The sequence below is a fragment of the Tasmannia lanceolata genome, unplaced genomic scaffold, assembly GCF_043159265.1.
Source record: "Tasmannia lanceolata isolate RefF3 unplaced genomic scaffold, GAP_Taslan_0.1 ptg000024l, whole genome shotgun sequence".
Lineage (NCBI taxonomy): Eukaryota > Viridiplantae > Streptophyta > Magnoliopsida > Canellales > Winteraceae > Tasmannia > Tasmannia lanceolata.
Window position 1 is genome coordinate 12,533,641 of NW_027518701.1, and position 10,308 is coordinate 12,543,948.

Here is a 10,308-nt window from a genome sequence, read left to right on the forward strand (position 1 = left end):
AGGGAAGGGGAACCAATTGTCACGTTTTATTGGAGTGAAGGGCAGTCATCTTGGTATCCATGGCAGCCCGTCGCATAGGATGAGCTAGAGCATCTGAAACTGACTTAGGCACAGTAATAGAGGACAAGCTAGAAACAAAGGTGCGGAATGAAGGTGAGAGATGCTCATAAAGAAACAAACTGTGAAATAGGATGTGCAGCCTTGCGAGAACGAGTGCAACTAGCAATAAGGGAATCAGATATAGGGGTGGTATCTGAATGAGAACCATCTGATTGGGGAAAAGGATCAGTAGGTGGAGATGAGGCCTCGGGTAGTGGGATGAGCAATCTGTCGTGGTCGACGAGTATAAACTTTCAGGTCATAAGTAGTAGTCTCCTCTGTAGGCCCTATAGTAGTCTCGGGAAGAGTCTCTAGCGGAGTCTCCGGTGGACTCGACAGTAACTGAAGGGGCAGACTAGGCATCTCAACAGGAGCGGGAAGGAGATCTGGAGAATAAGGAGTATTCTGAAAGAAAGTAACATTTGCAGAAACAAAGGTCTTCCGCAACTGAGGACTATAACACTTGTAACGTCTCTGGGTACGAAAGCAACCCAAAATGATACACTTCTCCGCTCGAGGATCCAACTTCTCAAGACCAGGAGTCAACTTCTGAACAAAACAGGTAAACCAAATACACGAGGAACCAAGGGAAAAGGGTCACCCAACGGATATAAGACAGAAAAGGGTGTCTTGGCAGACATGACATAGGAAGGGAGATGGTTCCCTAAGAAGCAATCTGTGAAAGCTGCATCACCTCAATATACCTTGGGCACTCTCACCTAAAACATAAGAGTCCGAGTCATATTTAACAAGTATCGAATGTTCCTCTCAGCAACTCCATGTTGTTGCGAGGTATAAGCACAAGATGATTGATGGATGATACCACGAGAATCAAGAAATTGATGAAACCCACTAGACATAGAGAAATATTCTTTGCAGGACGCAAGCAATTAATAGAACTTTTAAATTGATTAACAACCTCAAAATAAAAGGTACGAAATACATTAAAAGCTTCAGAACGATCTTTAAGTAGACAAGTAGCCCGTGAATAATTATCAACAAATATAACAAAGTATCTAAAACCATGTAAGGAAGTAGTGTGATATGGACCCCATACATCGGAATGAATAAGTTCAAAATGAAGCGACACACGACTACTAACACGAGAAGGAAAAGACACATGATAATGTTTTCCCATCTCATAGGACTCGCAAGTAAAAGACGGGACAAGACTCTACACAAAGGATGACTTTTGAAGTTTGTCAGCACGTGGGTGGCCCAAACGATAGTGCCACTGATAGGCATCAACAAAGGTACGGAATGCAACACCAGCAACGGTCTGCTCCAGGTAGTATAAGTCATCAATCTCACGCAGCAAACCAATCCTCGTCCCAGTCTGCAGATCTTGAAAAGTACAATACGATGGAAAGAAAGAAACAGAACAATTTAGAGATTTAGTCAACTGATTAACAGATAATAAACTAATAGGAAATGATGGAACGCAAAGAACAGAAGATAAATGAAGACCAATAGAGGTGGAGACTCCACCCACCCCAAAGACGGGGATGTAGTCCCATCAGCTATTGTAGGAGTATGAGGGGCTATGGAGGAATATGACTGGATAGAAGAGAGAAGATTAGAATTACCAGTCATGTGATGAGATGTTCCTGAATCTATGAGCCATGATCTAGACGTCATACCAGTGAGAAAGTAGGAGGCCCTTGTGGAGCAAACATGGCAGTGAATTGCTTGCCTTTGTTGCGCAGATGCACAATCTCATTGTATTCAACACGGGGGACAAGTAAGGAGTCAGAAGAGGCCGGGGTAGCGGAAGAAAGGGAAGGGCTATCAGAACTGGCGATTGAAGCAATAGCATATCGGTAGGGGCGAAGCTCTAGCTGTAAGTCATAACAGTAATCAACATTGTGGCCTTCCATACGAGCGTGTGTATAGTAGCGAGACCCACGTCCACGGCCTTCCCCTGTGATATCACAACCACCTCCACGCCCACCGCCAAACCTACCACCAGGGGCGGAGCCAGGAATCAGCTAAAGGGGGGGCAAAAATGGTTGGGCCCACCATTTTGCACTTCATGTTTGATAGGTGGGTCCACCATCTCCCCCTAACCAATACATAAGGTGGAGCCCACAATTTACACCCCATATTTCGATGTAGCGGGCTCACTATTTACACCTCATGCTCAGCACCGCGTAAATCATCTCCATAGGATGATCTTGACACTCCAATCTAAGGGGCATTCTCATTATTGATTGGAGGGATAGGATAATCCTATGGAGATTATTTACGTGGTGCAACCTATTTATATTGCGGCCCAACAAATGAACAGTTTGGATCATCCAATGAAGCAGGCCCGCAGTTTGAGAGGGAGAGGGCGAGAGGTGGGGAGAGAGAAAGGTTTATTTTAAAAAAAAAAACATATAGACTATAGAGTGCTGCTATGGGGAGAGATTAATTTAGGTGACTTCCCTTAGGGGGGAGAGAGAGAGAGAGAGAGAGAGAGAGAGAGAGAGAGAGAGAGGATTGATAAATCGACCCCCATATATCTTAAATCAACCCCCTATGTGTCTTTCTCTCCTCTTTCTCTCTCTAACCGAGAGGAGAGAGAAAGACACATAGGGGGTCGATTTAAGATATTTGGTGGGTCGATTTATCACTGCCCTTTATTAAAAAAAAACTTATAGAGTGCTGTTATGGGGACAGAGTGTGGATCCGAGAGTGTAACCTAACAAATCCCCATATGCTAAATGTGTAACCTCACTCTCGGTTCAACTCTTTGTCTCCATAGCAGCACTCTATAGGTTTGAATAATGATATGGAAACCCAGCTGGGGAGTTTACCAAATAGCCTAATAACACATTTCCAATCCTTCCCTTGATTTTTGGCTTTTTTTAAGGTGAAAATGGCAAAACTAACGTCCCATGCCATGTGGCATATATGAACTTTACACGAAAAAAGAGCTAAACATATGGAGGAAAAACTCTCGAATAAGTTGCTAACCAAACCTATCTAGTTGGAAAGAATCCATAATTTTAAGGGGGCAACACTAATTTCATGGGGCAACTTTAAGAAAAATTTAGCAAAAGCAATGTCCCCTTGCATAATATTGATTCCAAACATTTATGATCTGTATGTGAATGAGTCGAATTACTTATTCCCCGGTCTATTAGTGAAGGGAACGAGCAAGTCAAGCTGCTGACAAAGAGCGCATAATCACTATAACAGACCACCATTGACTTGTCCCCACACTGGAGACCAAACTACTCAGAAAAGAGATCACAAACACGGGTAAGATTATCAAGCCCAGAATATAAGGTCGCCGCATGGTCCCAGATTTCCTTAGAAGATTGAAGATACATCATCGTAGCAGGATCATGCTCAAGAAAATTAACTTTACCATGCCCAAGAAGATATGTTTGAACTTCCATCCGCCAAAGGGGGTAATTTGTCCCATCAAATTTGATGGAGGTCATATGGAAAGAAGCTTCCACAGGAGAATAAGCAGATGAGGGAGCATAAAACGAACGGGTGATCTCAGATACCTTAAGGGAGGCCATTTGCTGAGAAGAAGGCTCCACGGGATCCATAATGGAAATCAGACGCTAAGCAAAAACAACACTAACACGCAATCAACCAGAAATGTGCTCCAACAACAACCAACAACTGCAAACGCAACGAGCAGCCAACAACGCCCAATAAAACATAAACTACCACCACCAACACACCATAAAAAAGGCGAACAACACGGCTCCTACAAGAACACCAGCGGGTCAACACCAACGAACCACTACAATGGCACCAACGACAACCAATAACAATGAAGCCGTGAACCACACAGCAAACCATCCTCCAACAGAACACCTCCACCAATATCAATGAGAAAGCAGTAAAAAAATGCCACCAACAACCAAGAACAACCAATAACAGCCACTGAAGCTGGCACACAATCACCACCACCAACAATGCACCATAAACATACAAAGTGCTCACTACCAACATACATCTTCCAAAAGGCATGAAGATGCAGTTTTGGGAAAAACAAATGATTAAGAACACCACACAAACATAGCATGAAGAAAGGAGGACCACAAACCAATTTCCCGGAACCAATAACAGGGTGAAACAAGAAAGAACACGAGCTTAGAGCATAAAGAAAAAGGGAATTAGGGACTGATTTGAAAGAATTTCGAGTTTAAGGGTAGTGTTTGAAGTCAAAGATGTGATAAAGGTGCTTAGGAAGGGATCGAGATCGACTAGGGTTAGGATTAGGAAAAATCACATTTAGGGACGTCTAGGGTTATGATTTGCGAAGAAAAGATCGAGGGTTAGGGTTTGGGAGTGAGAAAGGGCTTGGGAGGGGGGCGACGAATTTATCTAGGGGGTATTTGGGAGGGGCGGCAAGGGTGGAAGGGGGTGGAAAGGGTGCGGTGAGGTTAGGGTTGAAAAAACCCAACAAAAAATGTGTTGCGGCTAGGGTTAGGGGGAGGTGGCTAGGGTTAGGGGTAGGGTTAGGGTTTGGTGGTGATGGAATCTTAGGGAAGGGAGATTGGTTGTGGGGGGATGATGGAAAAACACAAAACAAGAAGAGGGGTGATCGGTTAGGGTTAGGATTTTGAGGATTCAAGAAGAAGAAGAAAAAAGAAGAGGAAAGAAGACGTAAAAGAAGATATGGTACCTTTAAGGAGGGAGGAAAATAATCATTTCTACCTTGAGCTCTAATACGACGGAGAGGAGGGCAGTCACCAATGGCGAAAGGAGCTAGTTACCATAGGAGCTACTGACCAGAGATGAGAGCTGACCGAGTTAGTTACGAGCTGACTTCCTTTGTTGCGGACCGGTCGATCATGAGATTCCTGCTTTTATATTTGTCCTCTCGTTTGTTGCTTCTCCACCACCAATGCTCATTGGTACACCTCAAAAACCTTCCAAAACGAAAGACACATCCTGAATAATTGGTCATAAACCACCTAGGTATTGCCCGACTAACTGTTCATCATTTTTTATAATTTTTTTCGAGCCACCTACTAATAAAACTCCATTGTATAATCTTCTATAGATCAATTTCCTTGCTATAAATTATTTTGATGCTGCTACATGGTCTGCACATAATTATGAAAAGGGAATTTTTTCTTTAATTTATTCATTTTCTCCCAACATGTGATTTCTGGCTTTCATATTCTCTCTTGGGACAATTGAACTGGAAAATGCCTACCAACTCATCTCAGTTTTTCTGAGAAGCCCTCGGGTAGCAACTTGCAATCTCTTCTTCCCTTGAAAGCCCAAAATCCTTGTCTGTTCTAGGGAACCCAACCCTCTCCCTCTATTTTCGATCTTAAGAATAAAAATATTTAAATATTCTATTAAAGGCTACTCTTAAACACTCTTTAAAACGACCAAAAAATGATCATATTTTGATAAAACGACCAAAAAATGCACGGCTCATGGAATATGCATGGTTTTTGTAAGATTGGTGAGATTTGGTTCTTATGCTTAAATTCTCAAATTTCTTATTTTTATTTTCTATTTCCCCATTTTTTAATGTATGGTTTGGTTTTATATGTTTTTAAGTGTTTCATTAGGCTAGACATATGAAGTCATGTATCCATTTGCTACAAATTATGCATATGTTTACTTTTTTTTCTTTTTTATTTACTTATTTTATGCTTGTTTATTTTGTCAGCATTGTTTTTTTTTTTTTCATTTTTATCTTGCATATGCTATTTTTTAGTTGCTATAGAGCTATATGTTGGGAAAGTTGCCTTATTTCCCACCACGTGGGAAGGCAAGAAGGCAAAAACGGCAACTTGGGTTTTAAGGTTTTTCCTCAAACCTAACTTTAAAAGAGAACTAGTTACAGACCCGTGCGTTGCACGGGAACGAAAACAGGGCTTGAAGGAAAGTAGATTATTCAGAAGGAAAAAATGGTTGTAATACGAGTAGAAAAAGTGGGAGAGGTGGTGGTGATAAATCAGAAATTAATAATTAAATTATCAATAAACAATGGAATCAATTACTAAAATGGAGAAAAGAAAAAGGATACTTTGTAAGTAAACTATAGCAACTAACCATTCAAAAAAGAAATATATAGCAACTAAAATATAGTAGTTGTTTTACAATGAAGGATTACTCAATAAATATCAATCAATTTGGTCCCCTACAACAGCAAGTGGAAAAAAGTGGGATTCTAACATATTTGGGCCAAATTTGAAAGCAGCGCTAGAAAGCCTGAAAAGGAGAGGAAAATAATGATTGTTAAAGAAGGATGGTTGGTGGGGTAGGGCGCACCTAAGCGAGCAAGGGAGCTTTTCTTCTTGGGTTACTCTCGGTGTATAGTCTTGGGTTTGAGAAGCAAGGAAAGAGTTGCGGATTGTGAGGTTTTTGGTTTTAATCCATTGTAGTCCTTGTATATTGTTTTTCTCATAGTGGAAGATCGTGTTTCTTTCCGTGGAAGTAGGCTTGGCCGAATAATGCGGGATTCAGGGCTGGTGGTTCGTAGGGTATGATCTAAAAGATGAAAGAAAAACAATTTCAGGCCTAGGGTTCAATTTTGATGGCCGTTGCACCATCAATTTCCAAGAAAATATGTTTTAGGGTTGAAAAGGGTGCGAATTTTCAATTGGCTGTAAAAGGGGTTTAAAACTATGGATCTTGGATGCTTTGGCTGAGGTTTAATTCCAAATAAAGTCCTTCAAAGTCTCAAGTTGAGATCTTAAACGATGTAGGAGATATTTGGATTTAGGGTTTTTTGTATTTTAGGGTTCAAGAACAAAAAAAAAAAAATTGAAGAACTAATGACTTGTTTATGGCTTATTTCTCATCAAATTAAGGTTTAATTCATAGGTTTTGGTACTGTTTTAATTATTCTACTTGGTCGCACGTTTAAAACCTTGTTTTGGGCTAATTTTACCCTTAACTAGTTAGCCAAAGGACCATTTAACTGCCTACTAATTTGTTTAAAGTTTATTTCATGCTAATTGTATTCTTTCTCATTATTTAATGCAAATTTAAGCCTCGATATTGCTGCTGTCCGCCAATTAATTCTGCCTTAAATCAACCTTAGTTAACCCCTACGTGTCTTTAGCCTCTTAAGAGTTAGCCCAAAACTTTCCTAGAACCCATTATCCCATTAGGAGTGTAGGATTTTCCCTAAATTAGGTATTGTCCTGCATCACCGAACCAGGTAAAATCTTGGTGTTTGTGTTCTGGCTTGATTTATTATTTTATTTTTCCATTTAATTTGTGCATGATCGGATCGGATTTGCCCGTCGGATTTTCTCAACACTATACGTCCGTATCTTTAGCTATCCATGTGGCATGTGTGCCCATTTTTGCTACTTTTTCATGAATTTCTTTCACAATATTTTCATCTTTTTCATAGTTATCTTTAGTTTATGTTTAAAATTTGATATTATTTGGCCTAGATATATGTTTTATACTTGTGCTTTGTGTGACATGTATAAACTTATATTGTTGATTTCTTTAGTTCACTTGTTTCTACAATTTCAGTTCAAGCAGTAAAAGCTGAGACAAGATAGCTAAAAAAAAAGTGAATTATATAATGTATCGGTACTTGAACAACTGCAAAGCTGGGACAAGAAAGCTCTGTATGTCAATGTAGTGATGATCTCTTCTCTATATTACTACATAATATAACAAAAAGAACGAAAAAGCAGAAACAGAAAATCATATGGCTACCGTGTCCCGTATTTCTAAGAAGCCCATGGTGTTTTTTTTTCTGCAGATGGCAAAATATTAGAAGATGGCTGTACAATCTTGTGAAAACATTGCGTCAACGATTCCGGTGGGATTTCATAATTCTAGGGTTCATTGCACTATTCGCTGCTGGTTTAAGCTGGAAACTGGAAAGCAGTCAAAGTTATTGGATTTGGCATAGGTATGAGACCTCTCCTTCATTTAAAGCTGCTATCAAACCATCTACATCTCAAACTTCTATATGTATAATCATGTCACTTAGACATGGATATTGGTGGCAATATCAGATGCGAACTCAAGGTGTCTGATACAGTATAAGCCCCTCGAAAACCCAACATGCTGCCATTTCCGTACTATTTGATACTGTTAGGACTTAGGAGTCATATCATTGCATGATATTAGTTCATTAAGTATTAAAGATAGAAAATTGCCTACCCAAATAGAACTACTAGAAACTATATAACATTATAAATATTATGATTTCGAAAACCAAGAAAGAAGCATATTACAGTATAAATGATTAAATGACACCAACTCTAACAGCTTAAGCTTTTGGAGCAATTGGTTGTTACACAAAGATATGTTTGTCTTAATAGCCCTCTCGACATATCCAACAAGTACAATTATGTCCTGCTCGGAAACTTTTTTATAAAGTGGAAGATATTTGTCACATAAGCCCAACTAGTTTGGGACAAAAGGCTTAGTTGAGTTGAGTTGAGTTGAGTAGATCTGTGTCACATAATCTTTCTTTGCTGTTAGAATGCATTCATTGTCAGTGACATACATTATATGATTGTTTTTATCACAGCCTGTGGCATGTCACCATATACACATCATCCTTCTTCTTCCTCTGCTCAACAATTGTGAAAAATAATGAAAGGTGCTCGGAAACTGAATATGAATTGACACGGCAAAATTCATTTCCAAGAGGTGAAGGAGTAGAAAGTGCCGATTTGGCCCCAGTGATCAGAGTCTGACGAAAAGCAAAGATGTCCTGGGTGAACAAAGAAACATTTTGACTGACTCAAACAAGTCAGAGAAGAAAACTAATCTCTCACCTATTCCTAGTTAGCAATGACTACAAGAACATCAGCCAAAAGGAACAGCTATTAGTTGCGAAAGTGGGCTATAGATGATGAAAGTTAAGCTCTCTCACCTATTCTCTACTGGAAGTTGCTTAAAGATACCATGGGAGAAGGTATTACATGCAAGTTGCATTAACTTAGGCTCGGGCGAAAATGGTGGCAAGCCAGAAATAGGTTGGATGGGGCAGACTTGGAGTGGGAAAGGAAGAAGGTACTAATTTTTAGCAATTTACACTTGGAGTGACATGGTAGAAGGTACTGTCAGCTGTTAGCATTGCACCATATGTTCGGTTTTGCGCATGGAGACAGAGAGGGATGGATTGAGAAGGCAAAGAAAATAAAGGCAAGGGCACACTGGCCTTGGTATGAGATGTAGAAGAATTTGGGAGAAGGAATTGATATCCAAACCCATTTGCTTTGATAATGGCACTACTCACTTTATTTTACACTCATCTAATTAAATGTTATATTTACTATTTGATTAGAGAAGTGGAAAATAAAGTGAGGAGTGCATTATCAAAACAAGGGAGTGTGGATATCATTTTCCTTTGGTAAATAATGAAGGGTATACATGTTAATTTTTGTAATTTATAGTTGGCTGGACACTGGAAGCACATGTTCCCACCATGAAATTATGTATGTTAATAAAAGGACCCTTGTTATTCATGTCAAATGTACTTGATAGAAATGGTAAGAATGTAGCATTTCATAAAACTGATTAGAGAGAGAGAGAGAGAGAGAGAGATGTATACATGTTAATTTTTGTAATTTTATAGCTGGTTGGACACTTGAAGTGCATGTTCCCACTAGAAATTTTGTCTCTTTGTATCATAAAATTAATGGAATACACACACACACACACATATATATAGGGAAATGTGAGTATGGCGGCCCCTCATATAAGCTTATATGAGGTGACGGCTAGAAATACGGTGGGCCCACATTATTGAGATGATCCAAACCATTCCCTTGATAGGCCACGACATGGATAGGGTGTGCCCAAAAAATCAGCTCCATAGGATCATCCCAACCTTTCGAACTGTGGAGGTGAAAAATGGGCAAAACCTCCACAGTTCGAAAGGTTGGGTTGATCCTATGGAGCGATTTTTTGGGGACACCCTATCCATGTCGTGGCCTATCAAATGAATGGTTTGGATCACCCTAAAAATGTGGGCCCACCGTATTTCTAGCGTCACCTCATATAAGGTTATATGAGGGGCCACTCCTACTCACTTTTCCCATATATATATATATGAGGAAAGCGTTTCTGCGCTCGAGTACAGAAACAGGGGTGGGGATATATATATATATATATATATATATATATATATATATATATATATATATATATATATATGAGGAAAGCGTTTCTGCGCTCGAGTACAGAAACAGGGGTGGGGCCACATTGGGGGAGCGGGGATCCATAGCATTCATTTGATGGGCCCTTTCATGG

The 10,308-nt window shown here is 39.8% G+C and overlaps 1 protein-coding gene across 3 annotated transcripts in view; it reads left to right on the plus strand.

The window, feature by feature from the left end:
- LOC143857212 (transmembrane protein-like protein) overlaps positions 1 to 9,642 on the plus strand; it is a 96,046-nt gene extending 86,404 nt beyond the window's left edge. For all 3 annotated transcript variants that reach the window (XM_077367626.1, XM_077367628.1, XM_077367627.1), the window contains 2 exons: positions 7,799 to 7,951; positions 8,579 to 9,642. In XM_077367626.1, the coding sequence (XP_077223741.1) occupies positions 7,799 to 7,951; positions 8,579 to 8,747 (322 nt within the window). In that variant the 3' untranslated portion in view covers positions 8,748 to 9,642. The remainder of the gene's footprint in view (positions 1 to 7,798; positions 7,952 to 8,578) is intronic.
- The last annotated feature ends 666 nt before the right edge of the window (positions 9,643 to 10,308 follow it).